The sequence below is a fragment of the Callorhinus ursinus genome, unplaced genomic scaffold (assembly GCF_003265705.2).
Source record: "Callorhinus ursinus isolate GAN/ISIS: 27379988/994484 unplaced genomic scaffold, GSC_fseal_2.0 scaffold13, whole genome shotgun sequence".
NCBI lineage: Eukaryota > Metazoa > Chordata > Mammalia > Carnivora > Otariidae > Callorhinus > Callorhinus ursinus.
Genome location: NW_027397075.1, coordinates 39,371,848 through 39,392,990, shown reverse-complemented (window position 1 = coordinate 39,392,990; position 21,143 = coordinate 39,371,848). Strand labels below are relative to the sequence as shown.

The 21,143-nt window shown below is 38.0% G+C and overlaps 1 protein-coding gene across 2 annotated transcripts in view; it reads left to right on the top strand.

Moving 5' to 3' along the window:
• The window catches only part of SWT1 (SWT1 RNA endoribonuclease homolog), a 105,143-nt gene that overhangs the window by 72,461 nt on the left and 11,539 nt on the right, over positions 1 to 21,143 (top strand). For both annotated transcript variants that reach the window (XM_025877795.2, XM_025877796.2), the window contains exons 17-18: positions 7,460 to 7,526; positions 19,248 to 19,312. In XM_025877795.2, the coding sequence (XP_025733580.1) occupies positions 7,460 to 7,526; positions 19,248 to 19,312 (132 nt within the window). The remainder of the gene's footprint in view (positions 1 to 7,459; positions 7,527 to 19,247; positions 19,313 to 21,143) is intronic.

The window sequence follows — 21,143 nt, the reverse complement described above, 5'->3', positions numbered from 1 at the left end:
CAGTAGATCAAATTTTAATTATTAATTTTGGCCAAACTACTCAAAAGTTCCTATATTTAATACTTATATCTAATTAGTATAATCAACTTGCAGAGTTCTTTGTCCCTGAAGGGAAAACAGGAACATAAAATTTAATTTGTTTAAATTGTTTAATTTTTTTCTTTTTACCAGTTTTAATTATATACAGTGTTCTTTCAAAATTTAGGTCTCATATATATCTCCCATTTGCATAGCTGATTTCACCAAATTAACTATAGAAAACATATCATTTTAATTTTACTTATAATAAGTGGCCCAAAAAATTAAAAAGGTACCCTAGGATCTAAGACTTTTTTTCCCAGAGAGTGTTTCCTCATTGTTGATTTGATAAATTTTCACCCAGTTAATCAGTAATACATTTTAAACTCTCATCAGCAAAATCCAGTTTGGTAGTATTGATTGTCCAGGTATATCACTGTATTAAAATCAGAAGAGCAGAGCTTTGGGGGGGTCAGAATAATAGGAAGTTGAATCCTAGTTCCATCCATTTGCTAACTCTGTCACCAAGATAGGTTAACCTTTTTGTATCTGTTTCCTGGTCTAGAAAATGGAGTTTGTAGTAGTTGCTTTATTAAATTGCAGAGATTAGAGGTAGCATTTGCTCAGTCCCTGGCACTGGTTAGATGCTGAATAAATTATATTATCCCCAGTAATGGTGTAACAGCAGCTCATTATAATAACAACTAAGCCTTGAGTCAGTTCTTAGTTTTAGAGAACGTAAAATGAGTTTTTCAAATACTGCTGTAAACAAACATTTTCACTTCATATAATTACTTTTCTTAATCTAATTTTTTTCTTGTAAAATATACCATAAAATTTACCGTTTTTAAGTGTACTTAAAAGTATATTCATGTGGTATTAAATGCATTCATAGTGCACAGCCAAAGCACATTATCCATCTCTATAACTTTCATCCATCTCTGTAATTGAAACTGTATTCCCATTAACTCCTCATCTCCCCCTCCCTAGCCTCTGACAGCCAACATTTTACTGTCTATAATTTTGACTGCTCTAAGTATATACACAAAAGAATTGAAAACAGGGTCTCAAAGACGTATTTGCATACCCATGTTCATAGCAGCACTATTCATAATACATAAAACATGGAAACAACCCAAGTGTCCATCAGCTAATGAGTAGATAGGCATTATGGTATAATACATACAATGGAATATTAGTCAGCCTTAAAAAGGAAGGAAATTCTGGCATATGCCTCAGCATGGATAAACCATTGTGCTAAGTGAAAGACGTTATGCTAAGTGAAATAAGCCATATAATTACTTTTTAAACTTATTAATTTTTTCCCCATTCTCAAAAACTATTTTAAATATGATATTAATGTTAAACTGTCTTGCCAGCAGGGAACATAATATATTCAGTTCTGTGGGATGTAAGTTATGATTTATAAATATCCAAGAACATGCTCTCCCTTCTTTTGAATTTCTAGAATTAGATATTAAACTTGAATATTCTAGACATCTTTTCGGGCTCCTAAGTCTGTTGCATTTTTTTTCCTAAATAGGAGAAAAGCTTTGTTTGAATTTTTTAAATTCTAATTTAAAAATGAGTCCATTTTAGTGCATTGATTTTTAATTTTAGATTATTCTATTAATTTTTGTCTTTTTAAAAAATTTGAGTGGAGAGGCGCCTGGGAGGCTCAGTCAGTTAAGCATCTGCCTTCGGCTTGGGTCATGATCCCAGGGTCGTTAAGCGTCTGCCTGCGGCTCGGGTCATGATCCCAGGGTCCTGGGACCGAGCACCACATCGGGATCCCTGCTCAGCGGGAAGCCTGCTTCTCCCTCTCCCACTCTTCTTGCTTGTGTTCCCTCTCTCGCTCGCTCTCTCTCTGTCAAATAAATAAATAAAATCTTTATAAAAAAAAAAAGTTTGAGTGGATAGGGGCGCCTGGGTGGCTCAGGTGGTTAAGCGTCCGACTCTTGGTTTCAGCTCAGGTCATGATCTCAGAGTTTTGAGATTGAGCCCCAAGTTTGGGCTCCTTGCTGGGCATGGGGCCTGCTTAGGATTCTCTCTCTTCCTTTCCCTCTGCCCCTTCCACCCCTTCCTTAAAAAAAAAAAAAAAAAACTGAGTGGATGGTCTTTTTTTTAAGGAGATCTACTGTTATAGGATGAGATGGAAATGAAATTTGTGTGATTCAGATTAACGTGTTGCTTACTTAATGCTAATTGCTCATAGATAAAAAAGAAAACTCAAAGTGCTTATGTGGTTAAGTGTCAGGACTTCTAGTGAGTGTTGGTTCTGCTACTAACTTCCTCTGTGGCTTTGAGAAAGCTGTAACAACTACAAAGATGGAGTGTTTGAACATACACAAAACAGTTCACTAGAAGCATTTGATGGAAGGCAAATTAAAGAGTTTCTTTCCTTACATTTAGAATTTTTTAACTATTTTATTTTTTAAAGATTTTATCCATTTATTTGAGAGAGCAAGAGAGAGAGAGAGAGAGCATGAGCAGGGGGAGGGAAAGAGGGAGAAGGAGAAGCAGGCTCCCCACTGAGCAGGGAGCCTGACTGGGGACTCAGTCCCAGGACCCTGAGATCATGACCTGAGCTGAAGGCAGACGCTCAGCCAACTGAGCTGAGAGGCACCCAGGTGCCTCTAAAATTCTTTAAAAGAACCTTATTTCATTTGACTTTGTAAAATCGTTTAGAGGCAAGAAGATGGTGGTGTGGAAAAAGCATGGGCTCCAGAGTTAAATCAATTGAGATTTAGATACCTACCACCACTATATGTGATCTTGGGCAAGTATTATATAACTCTGACCCTTGGTTTCTACATCTGAAAACTGGTTTTCATAGCAGCTAATATTTTTTGACATGTGCCAGGCATTGTGCTAAACATCTTAGATATATTTTATGTAGTTCATATAATAACCTTACACGGTAAATCCTACTGTCTCCTCATTTCACAGGTGAGGAGTGGAAGTGCAGAAAAGCAGGTAATTTGATCAAGGTCACATAACTAAATTTGTGGTGTTAAAAGAATGAGAGATGATGCATGTAATATGTGTGTAAAGCAGTGTCAGACTCTGAGTAAGTATTCAGCAAGACATTGTATGTTATTGTTGATGCTGTTCTAAAAGAAACCAAAGTGCATTTGCATCAGACTTGGTTTATAAATAATCTATACCTGAGGATTAAATACTATTTCAGATGTCTAGTCCCAAATTCTGCTTCCAGAATTCTAAAGTGAAATTTCCAGATTATAAACAACATGAAGAGAGGCAACCATGTCTTTTAATTTTCTCTTAAGTTCCGTAGCTCTTAGTATAATACACATTTGAGAAAATAGTATGCATTAGATAAATACTTATTGATGATTATAAATTTCTCTCAAAAGGACAAATGTGGATGTATTTATAAATTAAAAATGGCCATTTTCTGAAAAGCATTTCATTTCCTTTAAGGGCTAATTCTTTCATTCTATTATTTAAAAAAGTTGCCATTGGAGGGTAATTTTAGGACTTTCATTATAAGAGTCTTTTGTTTTCACATTGGTATAAGAAAAAAAAATGAGAAAGCTATAGAGAAGGCTGACCTCTCAAGAATTTCTGTGTGGGGAATTACTAAGGCATGGAAGTCCATAAACCATTTTTCTCCATCTATTTTTTTTGTATATTTTCAACAAACTGTACTTCTAGTTAGTGAAAGTTGGCAGTTTTTTTAGTATCAGGCCAAATTCCATTCTCATCAGCTCAGAGTTCACAGGACATAATGAAGTCTAAATTCAACCCTAAATTGAGTGTATTTTAATAAAGATGGCCTAGTCTATTTGGGGCTCAGTTTACCTCAAAACTGTCTTTTTTTTTTAAGATTTTATTTATTTATTTGACAGAGAAAGACACAGCGAGAGAGGGAACACAAGCAGGGGGAGTGGGAGAGGGAGAAGCAGGCTTCCCACGGAGCAGGGAGCCCGATGCGGGACTTGATCCCAGGACCTTGGGATCATGACCTGAGCCGAAGGCAGACACTTAACGACTGAGCCACCCAGGCACCCCAAAACAACCTTTAAGAATAGTAAATTTTATAACAAATCCTATAATGTATATCCTAGTTTTATTTTTTTTTAATTTTAAAGATTTTATTTATTTATTAGAGAGAGAGAGTGAGAAACAGCATGAGAGGGGAGAGGGTCAGAGGGAGAAGCAGGCTCCCTGCTCAGCAGGGAGCCCGATGTGGGACTCGATCCCAGGACTCCAGGATCATGACCTGATCCGAAGGCAGTCGCTTAACCAACTGAGCCACCCAGGCGCCCTGTATATCCTAGTTTTAAAAAATAGCTTGTATATTTTTAGTATGATTATAACAGTACTATATCTGTGAATGATGCTGGCATACCAATATGCCTTTCTTCATTAGAATATAATTTTGTGGGGGCACCTGGGTGGCTCAGTTGGTTAAGTGACTGCCTTCGGCTCAGGTCATGATCCTGGAGTCCCGGGATCGAGTCCCACATTGGGCTCCCTGCTCAGCGGGGAGTCTGCTTCTCCCTCTGACCCTCTTCCCTCTCGTGCTCTCTCTCATTCTCTCTCTCTCAAATAAATAAAAATCTTTAAAAAAAAAAGAATATAATTTTGTGATATTTTGTCAAATAATCAGATCTTTACATTTGGAGCAAATGCCTTCTTCCTTAGAAACTTAAAATTCTTGTGTTTCATCACTGGAATAACTTGTAAACTGGTTTGTTTACAAGTAGCAATTGACAAGTGGGAGGAGATTGTCAAATGGGTAACAATGAGATATTTTTCTTCCTTCATTATCTTCCTGTGCTTGGTCAGGATTTTTTTTTCTTTCACAAGCTCTTTAGAATTATGATGCTTTGGTCTACTATGCATCTTCGTCTTTTTGTTCACTGATGTATCCAAGGGCCTGGAACAGTGCTTGGCTCATAGTAGGTCCCAAATATTTGTTGAATGAGAGAATAAAGGGTCTCTTGTTATGCTCTTGGGCATCTTTAGTATGCATCTTGCTTTTTTACTTACCAGATCCGTTCTGAGGTTTAGCCACTATCCGCTAGATTTTGAGTCATCCAATGGACTCTGTATTATAGTAGGATATTATTTATAGTGACAACTGTGCTTTGTGATGATAAGAGGGAAAGAACTTACAGACTGACAGCACTATAGAGACAGAAAGTAGATTAGTGGTTGCCTGGAGCTGGGATTGGAGGTGAGAACAGAAAGTGACTCAGATGGGCAGTAGGGATCTGTTTTGGGTGAAGGAAATGCTCTGAAACTGGATTGTGGTAATCGTTGTACAGCTCTGTAAACTTATTAAATCACTGTGTTGTTAAAAGGAGTGAATTTACAGTATGTAAACTGTACCTCAGTAAAATTGTTAAAAGAATAAATAAAACCAGGTTGGGGGTTTAAAATTTTTAGAAAAATTGGAAAACTAGGATGTAATTATTTTCTTTATTTCTCACTTTAAGTATGACTTGTTGCTATAGATAAATGACTACCTCAAACCAATTTTCTCTGTGAAGTAATTCAGGACAGAGAGATGTTCATTTTATTCTCTGGAAAAGTACTTTCTTTTGTGATATTAGCGTGGAATTTATAAGGCTTCTGATATAAAACATCTTGTTACATCTAATTTCCTAATCCTCTTTTATGGAAATAATCCAAAAGTAGAAAAGTGAATAGATGTAAATTTTTCCACATTGCTGATAGTTTGTTTACATTTGGTTAAAAATTAGGACACCCAATTTTTTTCCATTGCGTTTCTGAAAGATTAGTTTAACCTGCCTAGATTGCTTTCTTTTCATTTTCTTAAGCGAATTATTTATGGACTCTCTCTAATGTATTATCCTTCCACCTTTTTTTTTTTGGTTGGGAGATTATTTATATTTTAAAATTACTTGTTGGTTGAAAAAAGTTTTTCCATGAAACTAGTATTTTTTGCGTTCTGTATGTGTCTCCTCCCAAGGAGTACAGCCCCCTTAAAAATCTGACTATGTCCTGAAAAATTATATATAAAAGATTTCCCACAAGTCTACTAAATGCCAAATAGTTTAAAGATCTAATTAAGGTTATTGAGATTAGTTGACTCTCAAGTCCGAAGGAGTGAAGCATTGGCAAGGATGTGAGGACCTAGAGATATTGTAATTAAAAGGCACTTGTATTTTAAGAATGAATTGAGGTGGCTTGATTTCTCATTAGTTAAATCATTGTGCAGTTATTCTGTACTTTGAAACTATTAGATGATAATAGTAGTTATTGTTAATATCATAATTGATAATGTATTTAGTGCTGACTGTATGTCAGACACTCTTCTAAAGACTTTTCTTAAGGAACTCATTTCATTCTGGTAAGAATCCTATGAAGTAAGCATTACTACCATCCTCATTTAACAGATAAAGGGAAATAAGTTACACAGAACTCACCCAGGGTCGCACAGCTAGAAAACCCAGGCAGGCAGGCAGGCAGGCATGGCTCATCATCACTATACCAAAATAAAAAGACCATTTTTCTTTTTCTTTTTCAAAAGCAAAAAAAAAAGCTTCATCCTGAAAAGACCAAGAAATCCTTAGTATAAGAAAATAAGAACTAATACTCTACTGCTAGATGGAGAAATATGTTCTTCCATTTCCTTCTTTATTTTTATTTTTTCCTTGTTTCCATTTATATTTTTATGTTTTTGTTAATTATATATTTATATTTTTATGTCATTTATGTTAGTTTCCATTGTTTTTTTTTTTTTTTTAAGATTTTATTTATTTATTTGACAGAGAGACGGTGAAAGAGGGAACACAAGCAGGGGGAGCGGGAGAGGGAGAAGCAGGCTTCCCGCAGAGCAAGGAGCCCGATGTGGGGCTCGATCCCAGGACCCCGAGATCATGACCTGAGGCAAAGGCAGATGCCCAACGACTGAGCCACCCAGGCGCCCCTCCATTGTTACTTTTATGACTCAGTGTTATTCGCAATGATGGACATGCTCTGTTTACTCATGCTTTTTCATACTATGCTAGGCTGAAAGTTCAAACAGTATTATTTGACTTTAGTCAGAAATCTCTTATTAGGATTTCTTTTATGTGTCTGGTAGTTTAATCACTTGTCCACTGGAATTGTTTGATCATTTCTGTGGGAACTCTTCAAGCATTAACTGCTGCTTAAAAGGTATGAACTGTAAATGCACCTCACATTTCTATCTACCTTTTGAGAAATCTGTATTATTGTAACTCAAAAGGTGAATTTCACGTAAGAATGCTTATGGTTGTTGGTTAAACAGTGATGTAAGTATCAATATAAATAAGCAAAAATATTTTAATAAATTGATTTCTGTTGAATTAAACTGTACAGTAAATAATCTCACAGTTTGGATATGTTTTGAGGAAAAGTTCAAGGTATTATTATTTTTTTAAATCATTCATTCCCATTCCTTTGTTTTTATTTTATTTTTTAGGATTTTGGCCCCTAACAGTAATTATCAAGATGTTGAGACCCTCTATAACTTCCTAATCAAGTATGAGGTATGAAAAATATTTTAAAATGCTTATCATATTTCCACTGTAAACAAGTTTTACTATAAATAAACATGATAGAGGTCTAAAACCATCAGAATGCTATTTAACTGGCATTTGTTTTAAATTTTTAAAGGCCACAGAAGTTTGTCAAAGACAGGTTAAGCTTTTTCTTTCATTCATAAAATAAAAACATGGAGTCCTATAACACACTTTCTCCAACACAGAGTTGTTTCTCACTAGGGGTGCGGTTGGCATTTCGGGACGGGTCATTTCTCCATTGTGTGGAACACTGCAGGGTGTTCAGCATTGCTGCTTCTCACATACTAAATCCCAATATCTGAGTCACTGTGACAACCAAAAATATTCTACCGCCCCACTGGAGCTCACGGACCCAGATGGCCCCCAGGGAGAAAGAGCCACCTCTGTTTGAGAGCCCACGATTCATGAAAGGAAAGCTATAATTCTGTTTCCTCTGTAGCGGCAGCACACACCATTGGTGTGAGAGCTGAGGGCTGTGGTGAGGCTCTGGTGTGTTTTGTGACTTAACTTGCAAGCTTTCCTCACCAGCGCTGAGCCAGGAAAAATACTCTGTTGATCTTCAGTTTCTCTGCCCATGTTCCTGTATGTTCTTTCTTTTCAAGTGTGTGTGTGTGTGTCTTAAGTTTTCAAATGCTCCAAATGAAAGAATGTGACATATACTCACATCTCACATTTCTTATGGAGTCCAACTTTTTAAAATATATTCACTTTTATTTCTGGTTTCCTCTTTATTTAACTCTTTGTGTGTAACATCTTACATTAGGAACACAGCCTGGGGGGGCTCCTGGGGGGCTCAGTTGGTTAAGCAACTGCCTTCGGCTCAGGTCATGATCCTGGAGTCCCGGGATCGAGTCCCACATCGGACTCCCTGCTCAGCAGAGAGTCTGCTTCTCCCTCCGACCTCCCCCCCTCTCATGTACTCTCTCTCTCAAATAAATAAATAAAATCTTTAAAAAAAAAAAAAAAGAACACAGACTGGGGTCAAACTACCTGTGTTCAAATGTTGGTCCTACCCATTATCAACTGTATGCTTAGAAGAGTTATTTAATTATCTTTGTCTCAGGTTCTTCATCTGTAAAATGGGAATAACATCAGTAGATAAATTATAGATATTCTTTTTTTTTAATTTATTATTGTTATGTTAATCACCATATATTACATCATTAGTTTTTGATGTAGTGTTCCATGATTCATTGTTTGTGCATAACACCCAGTGCTCCATGCAGAATGTGCCCTCTTTAATACCCATCACCAGGCTAACCCATCCCCCTACCCTCCTCCCCTCTACAACCCTCAGTTTGTTTTTCAGAGTCCATCGTCTCTCATGGTTCGTCTCCCCCTCCGACTTACTCCCCTTCATTCTTCCCCTCCTGCTATCTTCTTCTTTTTCTTTTTTCTTAACATATGTTGCATTGTTTCAGAAGTACAGATCTGTGATTCAACAGTCTTGCACAATTCACAGCGCTCACCATAGCACATACCCTACCCAATGTCTATCACCCAGCTACCCCATCCCTCCCACCCCCACCACTCCAGCAACACTCATTTGTTTCCTGAGATTAAGAATTCCTCATATCAGTGAGGTCATATGACACATGTCTTTCTCTGATTGACTTATTTTACTCAGCATAACACCCTCCAGTTCCATCCACATCATTGCAAACGGCAAGATCTCATTCCTTTTGATGGCTGCATAATATTCCATAGTGTATATATACCACTTCTTTATCCATTCATCTGTCAATGGACATCTTGGCTCTTTCCACAGTTTGGCTATTGTGGACATTGCTGCTATAAACATTGGGGTGCACGTACCCCTTCGGATCCCTACATTTGTATCTTTGTGGTAAATACCCAGTAGTGCAATTGCTGGATCGTATGGTAGCTCTATTTTCACCTGTTTGAGGAACCTCCATACTGTTTTCCAGAGTGGTTGCACCAGCTTGCATTCCCACCAACAGTGTAGGAGGGTTCCCCTTTCTCCACATCCCCGCCAACATCTGTCGTTTCCTGACTTGTTAATTTTAGCCATTCTGACTGGTGTGAGGTGGTATCTCATTGAGGTTTTGATTTGGATTTCCCTCATGCCGAGCGATGTTGAACACTTTTTCATGTGTCTGTTGGCCATTTGGATGTCTTCTTTGGAAAAATGTCTGTTCATGTCGTCTGCCCATTTCTTGATTGGATTATTTCTTCTTTGGGTGTTGAGTTGGATAAGTTCTTTATAGATTTTGGAGACTAGCCCTTTATCTGATATGTCATTTGCAAATATTTTCTCCCATTCTGTCGGTTGTCTTTTGGTTTTGTGGACTGTTTCTTTTGCTGTGCAAAAGCTTTTTATCTTGATGAAATCCCAATAGTTCATTTTTGCCCTTGCTTCCCTTGCCTTTGGCGATGTTTCTAGGAAGAAGTTGCTGCAGCTGAGGTCAAAGAGGTTGCTGCCTGTGTTCTCCTTTAGGATTTTGATGGACTCCTGTCTCACGTTTAGGTCTTTCAACCATTTGGAGTCTATTTTTGTGTGTGGTGTAAAGGAATGGTCCAGTTTCATTCTTCTGCATGTGGCTGTCCAATTTTCCCAACACCATTTGTTGAAGAGACTGTCTTTTTTCCATTGGACATTCTTTCCTGCTTTGTCAAAGATAAGTTGACCTTAGAGTTAAGGGTCCATTTCTGGGCTCTCGATTCTGTTCCATTGATCTATGTGTTTGTTTTTGTGCCAGTACCATACTGTCTTGATGATGACAGCTTTGTAATAGAGCTGGAAGTCCGGAATTGTGATGCCACCAGCTGTGCTTTTCTTTTTCAATATTCCCCTGGCTATTCGGGGTCTCTTCTGGTTCCATATAAATTTTAGGATTATTTGTTCCATTTCTTTGAAAAAAGTGGATGTTATTTTGATGGGGATTGCATTGAATGTGTAGATTGCTCTAGGTAGCATTGACATCTTCACAATGTTGGTTTTCCCAATCCATGAGCATGGAACATTTTTCCATTTCTTTGTGTCTTCTTCAATTTCTTTCAGGAGTATTTTATAGTTTTCTGAGTACAGATCCTTTGTCTCTTTGGTTAAATTTATTCCTAGGTATCTTACGGTTTTGGGTGCAATTGTAAATGGGATTGACTCCTTGATTTGTCTCTCTTCTGTATTGTTGGTGTATAGGAATGCCACTGATTTCTGTGCATTGATTTTATATCCTGCTACTTGACTAAATTCCTGTATGAGTTGTAGCAGTTTTGGGGTGGAGTCTTTTGGGTTTTCCACATACAGTATCATATCATCTGCAAAGAGTGAGAGTTTGACTTCCTCTTTGCCGATTTGGATGCCTTTGATGTCTTTTTGTTGTCTGATTGCTGTGGCTAGGACTTCTGATACTATGTTGAATAGCAGTGGTGATAGTGGACATCCCTGCTGCGTTCCTGACCTTAGGGGAAAAGCTGAGCCATTGAGAATGATATTCGCTGTGGGTTTTTCATAGATGGCTTTTATGATATTATTGAGGTGTGTACCCTCTATCCCTATACTCTGAAGAGTTTTGATCAAGAAAGGATGCTGTACTTTGTCAAATGCTTTTTCTGCATCTATTGAGAGGATCATATGATTCTTGTTCTTTCTTTTGTTAATGTATTGTATCACGTCGATTGATTTGTGGATGTTGAACCATCCTTGCAGCCCAGGGATAAATCCCACTTGGTCGTGGTGAATAATCCTTTTAATGTACTGTTGGATCCTATTGGGTAGTATTTTGGTGAGAATTTTTGCATCCATGTTCATCAAGGATATTGGTCTGTAATTCTCCTTTTTGATGGGGTCTTTGTCTGGTTTTGGGATCAAGGTAATGCTGGCCTCATAAAGTGAGTTTGGACGTTTTCCTTCCATTTCTATTTTTTGGAACAGTTTTAGGAGAATAGGTATTAATTCTTCTTTAAATGTTTGGTAGAATTCCCCTGGGAAGCCATCTGGCCCTGGGCTTTTGTTTCTTGGGAGATTTTTGATGACTCCTTCAATTTCCTTAGTGGCAATAGGTCTGTTCAGGTTTTGTATTTATTCCTGGTTCAATTTTGGTAGTTGATGCATCTCTAGGAATGCACCCATTTCTTCCAGGTTATCTAATTTGCTCATATATAGAGTTGCTCATAATATGTTCTTATAATTGTTTGTATTTCTTTGGTGTTGGTTGTGATCTCTCCTCTTTCATTCATGATTTTGTTGATTTGGGTCATTTCTCTTTTCTTTTTGATAAGTCTGGCCAGGAATTTATCAATCTTGTTAATTCTTTCAAAGAACCAGCTCCTAGTTTCGTTGATCTGTTCTACTGTTCTTTTGGTTTCTAGTTCATTGATTTCTGCTCTGATCTTTATTATTTCTCTTCTCCTGCTGGGTTTAGGCTTTATTTGCTGTTCTTTCTCCAGCTCCTTTAGGTGTAGGGTTAGGTTGTGTATTTGAGACCTTTCTTGTTTCTTGAGAAAGGCTTGTATTGCTATAGACTTTCCTCTCAGGACTGCCTTTGCTGTATCCCAAAGATTTTGAACAGTTGTGTTTTCATTTTCATTGGTTTCCATGAATTTTTTTAATTCTTCTTTAATTTCCTGGTTGACCCATTCATTCTTTAGTAGGATGCTCTTTAGCCTCCATGTATTTGAGTTCTTTCTGACTTTCCTCTTGTGATTGAGTTCTAGTTTCAAAGCATTGTGGTCTGAAAATATGCAGGGAATAATCCCAGTCTTTTGGTACCGGTTGAGACCTATTTGTGACCTAGGATGTGATCTATTCTGGAGAATGTTCCATGGGCACTAGAGAAGAATGTGTATTCCGTTGCTTTGGGATGGAATGTTCTGAATATGTCTGTGAAGTCCATTTGGTCCAATGTGTCATTTAAAATCTTTATTTCCTTGTAGATCTTTTGCTTAGATGATCTGTCCATTTCAGTGAGGGGGGGTGTTAAGGTCCCCCACTATTATTGTATTGTTGTCAATGTGTTTCTTCGCTTTTGTTATTAATTGCCTTGTATAATTGGCTGCTCCCATGTTAGGGGCATAGATATTTACAATTGTTAGATCTTCTTGTTGGATAGACCCTTTAAGTAGGATATAGTGTCCTTCCTCATCTCTTATTACAGTCTTTGATTTAAAATCTAATTTGTCTGTTATAAGGATTGCCACCCCAGCTTTCTTTTGGTGTCCGTTAGCATGGTAAATGGTTTTCCACCCCCTCACTTTCAATGTGGGGGTGTCTTTGGGTCTAAAATGAGTCTCTTGCAGACAGCATATGGATGGGTCTTGTTTGTTAATCCAATCTGATAGCCTGTGTCTTTTGATTGGGGCATTTAGCCCATTTACATTCAGGGTAACTATTTAAAGGTATGAATTTAGTGCCATTGTATTGCCTGTAAGATGACTGTTACTGTATATTGTCTGTGTTCCTTTCTGATCTATGCTGCTTTTAGGCTCTTTCTTTGCTTAGAGGACCCCTTTCAATATTTCTTGGAGGGCTGGTTTCATGTTTGCAAATTCCTTTAGTTTTTGTTTGTCCTGGAAGCTTTTTATCTCTCCTTCAATTTTCAATGACAGCCTAGCTGGATATAGTATTCTTGGCTGCATATTTTTCTCGTTTAGTGCTCTGAAGATATCTTGCCAGTCCTTTCTGGCCTGCCAGGTCTCTGTGGATAGGTCTGTTGCCAATCTAATATTTCTACCATTGTAGGTTACATATCTCTTCTCCCGAGCTGCTTTCAGGATTTTCTCTTTGTCTCTGAGACTCATAAGTTTTACTATTAGATGTCGGGGTGTTGACCTATTTTTATTGATTTTGAGAGGGGTTCTCTGTGCCTCCTGGATTTTGATGCCTGTTTCCTTCCTCACATTAGGGAAGTTCTCTGCTATAATTTGCTCCAATATACCTTCTGCCCCTCTCTCTCTTTCTTCTTCTTCTGTGATCCCAATTATTCTAATGTTGTTTCATCTTATCGTATCACTTATCTCTCGAATTCTGCCCTCGTGATCCCGTAGTTGTTTATCTCTCTTTTTCTCAGCCTCTTTATTTTCCATCATTTGGTCTTCTATATCACTGATTCTCTCTTCTGCCTCATTTATCCTAGCAGTTAGTGCCCCCATTTTTGATTGTACCTCATCAATAGCCTTTTTGATTTTGACTTGGTTAGATTTTAGTTCTTTTATTTCTCCAGAAAGGGTTTCTCTGATAACTTCCACGCTTTTTTCAAGCCCAGCTAGTATCTTTAAAGTCATGATTCTGAGCTCTAGGTCCGACATCGTACTGATGTCCGTATTGAGTAGGTCCCTGGCTGACGGTACTACCTCTTGGTCTTTTTGCTGAGGTGATTTTTTTCATCTTGTCATTTTGTCCAGAGGAGAATAGATGAATGAGAGAACAAAATGCTAACAGGTTAACAATGTCCCCATCAAATATACTGTATACAAATCAGAAAAGACCTGAAACCAGGGGAAAAGAAAGGGAAAGAAAGAAAAAAGAAGGAGAAAAAAAAAAGATAAAAACAAAAACAGAACAATACAAAAAAAGCAGAATATGATCAAATATGATCAGGCTAGTGCATAGATCAGTGCCACACACTAGATTTTGGGCGTATTTTGGTCTGTTAGAAAAAAGTGCCTCCTAAAATTTTAAAGGAAGAAAGACATATATGTACTAAATAAGGGTCGATACAATGAAGGGATGGAAGATGACTGTAAAGATGAAAATTATGAGAGATTTTATAAAAGGAATTGATAAGATAAGTTGTTTGAAAAAAGAAAGAAGATTAAAAAAAAAAAAAGAAAAAAGGGAGAGAATGTGATCAGGCAGGAGACTAGAACAAAGCCATACACTAGTGATTTAGGGTACATTTTGATCTGTTAGAAGAAACTGTATCTCAAAATTTTAAAGAGAGAACAACTTATATATATATGCCAAAAATAAGGGTAACTACTATGAAGGGATAAAATATGACTCTAAAAATGAAAAATAAAAAATGTTTTTTTTAAAAAAGGGATTGATAAGATGTTGGTTGAAAAGGAAGAAAAATTAAAAAAAAACAGTTAAAAAAATTAACTTTGATGAGCTAATGAATCATGGTAAAAAAAAAAGCCATGAATTCTGTGTGCAGTATTCCCCTAGCGCTGGAGTTCTCCCGTTCTTGATCGGTAAACTTGGTCTTGGCTTGCTGGCTGTTCGTGCTGATCTTCTGGGTGAGGGGCCTGTTGCTGTGGTTTCCAAATGTCTGCCGGAGGCTGAATTGCCCCTCCCTTGTTGGTCCGGGCTAAGCAAGCTGCTCGGGTTTGCTCTCAGGAGCTTTTGTTCCCTGCAAGCTCTCAGTACAGCTTTGGAGGACCAGGGTGAAAATGGTGGCCTCCCAATCTCCACCCGGAGGAGCTGAGAACTCGGGGCCCCGCTCCTCAGTGCACCCCCAGAGAAAAGCAGTCAGTCACTCCCGTCTCCCTGGTCTCCGGCCGCACTCCGTGCTCACCGGGCCTGTGACTGAGCGTTTGTATCTCTGGCACCCAACCCCGTGTGGAGTCTCCAAACCCAGCAGATCCCTGCAGTGCATTCCCGCGCAGCTCCTCCCGGGGAAGAAAGAGGAGTCTCCCCGGCTCTGCCGCTTGTTGGGTCCCTGTTGGAGGAGCAGTGGCCCGAGAGGGCTGCGGATCACAGTTTATGGCAACCCCGAGCTGAGAGCCCATGACATGCCTCGGCTCCATCTCTGCAGCCGGCTTCCCCGCTCCGATACCTGGGAGCTCTGCTGCACTCAGGCACCCCTGGTCTTTCTGTGACCCCAGGGGTCCTGAGACCACATTGTCCCGGGAGGATTCCACCCCCCGCTTAGCCACTGCACCGACGTCCCTCAGCGGAGCCAACTTCTAAAAGTTCCGATTTTGTGCTCCGCGGCTCTATCACTTGCCAGAAGCGGCCGACGGAGGCCCCCTCCCCCATCGTCTGTTCTCCCGAATATCGCCTCGGATTCATTTCTCCGCACATCCTACCTTCCAGTAAGTGGTCGCTTCTCTGTTCAGAGAGTTGTTGCTACTCTCCTCTTCGATCTCCTGTTGAGTTCGTAGGTGTTCAGAATGGTTTGATCCCTATTCAGCTGAATTCCTGAGACCAGAGGAAATCTAGGTCTCCTACTCCTCCGCCATCTTGCTCCGCCCCCTAGATATTCTTTAAAGACTAAATAGCTTCATGTATATGAAGTGTTCCAAACAGTACCAGACACAGAGTTAAAGGTTCAATAGCGTTACCTGTTTTATGGAAGGAGTAGTGTTTATGTATGCTTTTGGAAAATCAGACTTAATACTGATGTGCTTATTAAGAGGATTTCTTCCTTGGGGGTGATTTGTTTAATTATTTCATCATACTTTTTAAATTTCAAATGGAGTCATTGATTCTAACAATAAAAGTTTATTTGTGGAAACAATAGGGCAACTTTAAGATCACATATCCTGGAAAAGTCTGGGACATAGGTCTTTTTTGAGTTTAGCACTTCCTATTGCTGAGAGTATTGGGAGAAAATGCCAAACTCATTATGTATAAGATGATATGGATCTGATTCCCAGATTTTTAAAATCCTTTCTCTTAGCAGCACTTTCCCCGCCACACCAGTGACTACATTCGAGGTATTTCTCACATCATAAACATCACATTTGAGACCATCTAAATCTTTTAAGATGTTTAGCTATTTTAATACTTAACCTTAGCCTTTTGTTCTTGAATTTTTAAGAATTCAAAATAGTATAGCCATTTCTAGTACCTGGCATCCATTATAAACACTACAACAAAGAATTGAGGACACCAATTCCACAGTCGACTCTATAGTCATACCTCCATTTACTGACAAAGGCATCTTTGTAGCTCTTTTTCCCTTGGGAGTTAAAATTGTGCACTTGAGCGAGAAATGATATTTAACGGTGTAATTCAAAATGTCCTAATATGAGTAATTAAAAATGTATCAAAATTGATGAATATGATGAAAAGAGATACTTCAGGCTAAAACCTGTGATATATGTCATGAATTTGTACTGCACTTTTTCTTTATTAGTAGTAAATTAGCTGCCTACTTTTTAAGTCATCTGTGACCTGGAGCCACACCACCCTTATACCTCAACTGTGGTCTGGATAAGTATCTAAATGTATGTGGTGATTGCTTTTATTTATTTATTTATTTTTAAAGATTTTATTTATTTATTTGACAGAGAGAGAGAGAGAGAGCACAAATAGGCAGAGTGGCAGGCAGATGGAGAGGGAGAAACAGGCTCTCCGCTGAGCAGGGAGCTAGATGTGGGACTCAATCCCAAGACCCCAGGATCATGACCTGAGCCGAAGGCAGCCGCTTAACGTACTGAGCCACCCAGGCGCCCCTGGTGATTGCTTTTAAAACTAAAGTTACATCTAGATACTTTTGTCTTCTAAAAACCTAAAGGCTTAAGGATTTTGTATTCATATTTTTTATTCACATCAGGTTCAAAACCACTTCTTTAGCTGATTTTCTCAACAGTTGATAGAGAACAGGTATTTCCCTCATCCTTTGATCAAACATCTGCAAGGTTGTTGACATTTGCCGGCCTTAAGTTTGCATACATTTTAGGTCCTGGCATATTGGGACAATAATAGTGAAAATATCAGAGTCTTGTTGACATGAAAGTAGAACACGTAAAGAAAAAGGAATTGGACTGGTTAACAGTCTAACTGTAAATGTATATCTTAAACATTTTTAGAAGATCTTTTAATAAAAATTATAAAGTACCTAAAAATTAATTATAATTATATACCAATTTATACAATCATTAAATATATTAAATATTATATATAATTAAATAGCGTAAACATATAATCCTAATTGTAAGCAAAAATTTAGGATTATATAGATTTAAACTATTGTAGTTACAAGCTATGGGGGGATGGGATGCCTGGGTGGCTTAGTTGGTTAAGCATCTGCCTTAGTTCAGGTCATGATCCCAGGGTCCTGGGCTCGAGTCCCGCATCTCCCTCTGCCTGCCGCTCCCCCTGCTTTGTGTGCTCTCTCTGACAAATAAAAATAAAATATTTTAAAAAAATAATAAAAAATAAAAACTGTGGGGGCACCTGAGTGGCTCAGTTGGTTGAATGTACATCCAGCTCTTGCTTTTGGCTCGGGTCATGATCTTGGGGTCATGAGATCAAGCCCTGCATTGGGCTTCACATTCAGTATGGAGTCTGCTTAGGATTCTCTCTCTCCCTCTCCCTCTGCCCTTTCTTCCTGCTTGCACAGGCATGTGTGCTCTCCCCCTCTCTCTCTCTCTAAATAAATAATCTTTAAAAAAAAAAAAACTGTATTTTTAACCTTTAGTGAATGAAACATTTTCTACACAATATAATTTCCTCACCAAAAAATGTATACCAACTATTTAAATATGTTTTTAAGTAAATTGAACAGAAGATAGTCTCATTTAGTTTTCCATCACTAATTCAGAATTTCTGAAAATTTAGGCACTGTTTGTTACCTGATAAAAAGAATTTATTAATATCCAGATTTTTCCCTGCACATAAGTACAATATAGCCTAAATCAATAGGAAGCCTCAAGAAATACAGGATTCCATCACTGTGTCTTCCACATGTGTGCCATGATGAGTCTTTGTATGATCAAGGACTTTTATATTTATAGTAGTATAAATTATATCTCTGAATTATATTATGAACTTACACATATTAGTTAAAATATTTAGACCTTGACAGTTTGAAAAAGACAATTCTTTAGACAATGTCTGTAAATCAAACTTTTTTTTATAAACTTATTATTTAAATGAAAGTGAAAATTCTTCAGTACTAGTTTTTGCAATGGTCAGCTGTAGTATTCAAATGTTGTTAAAGTTGAATGCTTAATTTTTTCTTTCAGCTTGAATTATTTCTAATGTTCAGAATATAAACAAGATATGGCTACTTCTGCTTTTAAAATGGTCTCCCTAGGGCTGCCTGGGCAGCTCGGTGGTTAAGCGTCTGCCTTTGGCTCAGGTCGTGATCCCAGGGTCCTGGGATCGAGCCCCACATCTGGCTCCCTGCTAGGCGGGGAGCCTGCTTCTCCCTCTCCTTCTGCCTGCCACTCCCCCTGCTTGTGCTCTCTCTCTGTCTCTCTGTCAAAAAAAATAAATAAAAAAATCTTAAAAAAAAAAAAAGGGTCTATCTATATGACCCCAACTCTACTCCAATCCTTTAAATATAGAGTTATTTTAACCTTTTAACGTTTGCTTTTTTTAGAAACATATTGAATATGTGCTTTAGAAATCTTCTAAAACTCTAAGCTAATTGAAGCTTGAATCTATTGATAAGAGCCAGTAGGAGTAAAATTTAGTGTTGCCTGGAGTACACATTTTTTTCTTTCCACTTGATCTACAAAGTGATTATCTGCTTCGTTGAGATTCCCACTAACCCCAGAACCCTTGATTACTTCTTCTGGTTCTATGAACGGATGAAGTTGTAACAATAGGACTAGTATTTTTACACACAGTTCAGTGTTGTGTAGAACATTGTGAGCACTGATTGTGATCTTTTTATGTGTTGTGATCACTGAACTTGTGATTGTTCTTTTTATGCAAACACTAGAAACTTGACATTCTCTTCCCTCAGAATATGGGTCACTCTACTTGTGCTCTTACTGCTCTTTTGACTTCATATGTATTTTTATTAACTACATCTTGGTTCTTTTCAGGTAAATAGAAATGTCCAGTTCACTGCCCAGGAACTTTATGATTGTGTTTCACAGTCTGAGTATCGGTAAGTCCCATCTGTAGTATAGATAATGCCGTTGTCATAAGCTCTTACCACATACAGCACCACTTGGAGTGCCAGAGAAGGATTCGTTTTATGTCTGCACTACACTATGATTTTTTTTATCTTTATTAATATGAAATAGTTCATACATACCAAAAGAGTTCTGTGTGTGTGTACGCGCACACACGTGTATAAACCCAAGTATAAGGTTTAAAGTGGTTCTCAATTTTTTTGTCCTCAAGACTCCTTTATACTTTACAAAATTGTTGAGCACCCTAAAGACCTTTTGTTTATGTAGGTTGTATCTATCTATATTTGCTATATTAGAAATTAGAATTGAAAAATTTTAAAATACTCCTTTCAAAATAATAACTAATTACATGTTAAGATAAGGAACATATAATTATGACAATAATTTTTCCCAAACAAAAAGTGAAAGTCTACATTTTTGCAAATCTCTTAATGTCTGACTTCATGGAAGACAGATGGGTTCTGATAACTGCTTTTGAATTTAGTCTGTTTTGATAATCACATGTCATGTATCACTGGAAAACTGTTGCTCATTCTGGCAAGAATGAGAATGCAAAAGGCAAATCATGTCTTAGTCTTATTATTGAAAATAGCTTTGACCTCTTTGACCTCATAGACCCTTTGAAAGACTTATTTTCCCCAGACCATGTTTTGAAGACAAACTAGTACAAAGAATACTCATGCCTATCATTCAGCTGACAAAATAGACCTTTACCCATCCCTTTGCATACCCGCCCTTGCAGCCTCTCCGTAGAGATTTTGTGTTTATAATTTTCATCTTTATGGGTGTATGTACCAATAAAAATATGTTGATTAATTTCACCTGCTTTTGTACTCAATGGTATCATATATATTCTTTTAAAAAATAATTTAGTGTATAGCATTCATATGTAACAAGAAAGGAGAAGCAGTATAAATCGGATTCTTTAATATACAGGGTCTCTGTGTGAAGCCCTCCAGTCCTGAGCCCAGGCAAACAAATTCATGAGGAACAAAAACCCACTTAACGCTGTCATTGTTGCCCTCCAGTCTCATATCCCCCCTTCCCGCCATTCTTTTTTGACTCAGTGTCCAGATATACCCATGTTGTGGCATGGAGCAGTAGTTGGTTTACAGCCAGTCCTACATACTGTGACATGACCTATTCATTCCTAAATATCACCTCGTGCTATGCCAAATCATGCCAGAAAAAGTCTCTTGGGAAAAATGGGTCTGAGGCACATCACTCAAAAACTTAATAAGAGATACAGGGGCACCTGGGTGGCTCAGTCGGTTAAGCATCTGCCTTCAGCTCAGGTCATGATCCCACAGTCCTGGGATTGAACCCCACATCAGGCTCCTGGCTCAGCAGGGAGCCTGCTTCTCCCTTTCCCTCTGCCTCTCCCCCTGCTCATGCTCGCTCGCTCACTCTCTCTCTGTATCTCTGTGTCTCAAATGAATAAATAAAATCTTAAAAAAATACTTAGCTACATTAAAAAAGAAGATAGGAACCTAATCAAAATGGCACCAGTTTACACATGTTAAATGATTAAGAAATATATCAACGTGATGAGAAATCTGACCCTTTCTGTTGAAATAGAGCCGAAGTTTGCTGGTGGAAGTGGTCCTTGGAAGGGTTGCAGCTTGTGGGTCACTGGGATTTGGTGGAAGGAAGGTTATCTGAAACTGAATGTAAAGTTTCAACACCCGATGTGAATGAGGTTCTGGTACATGTTTATAGTGTGTGCATATGTGTGTTTCAGCAAACTAAGTAGCTTGCTTCAGCTGGGTAGTTTTCTCTGTTCCTCCGAAATTACATATATGA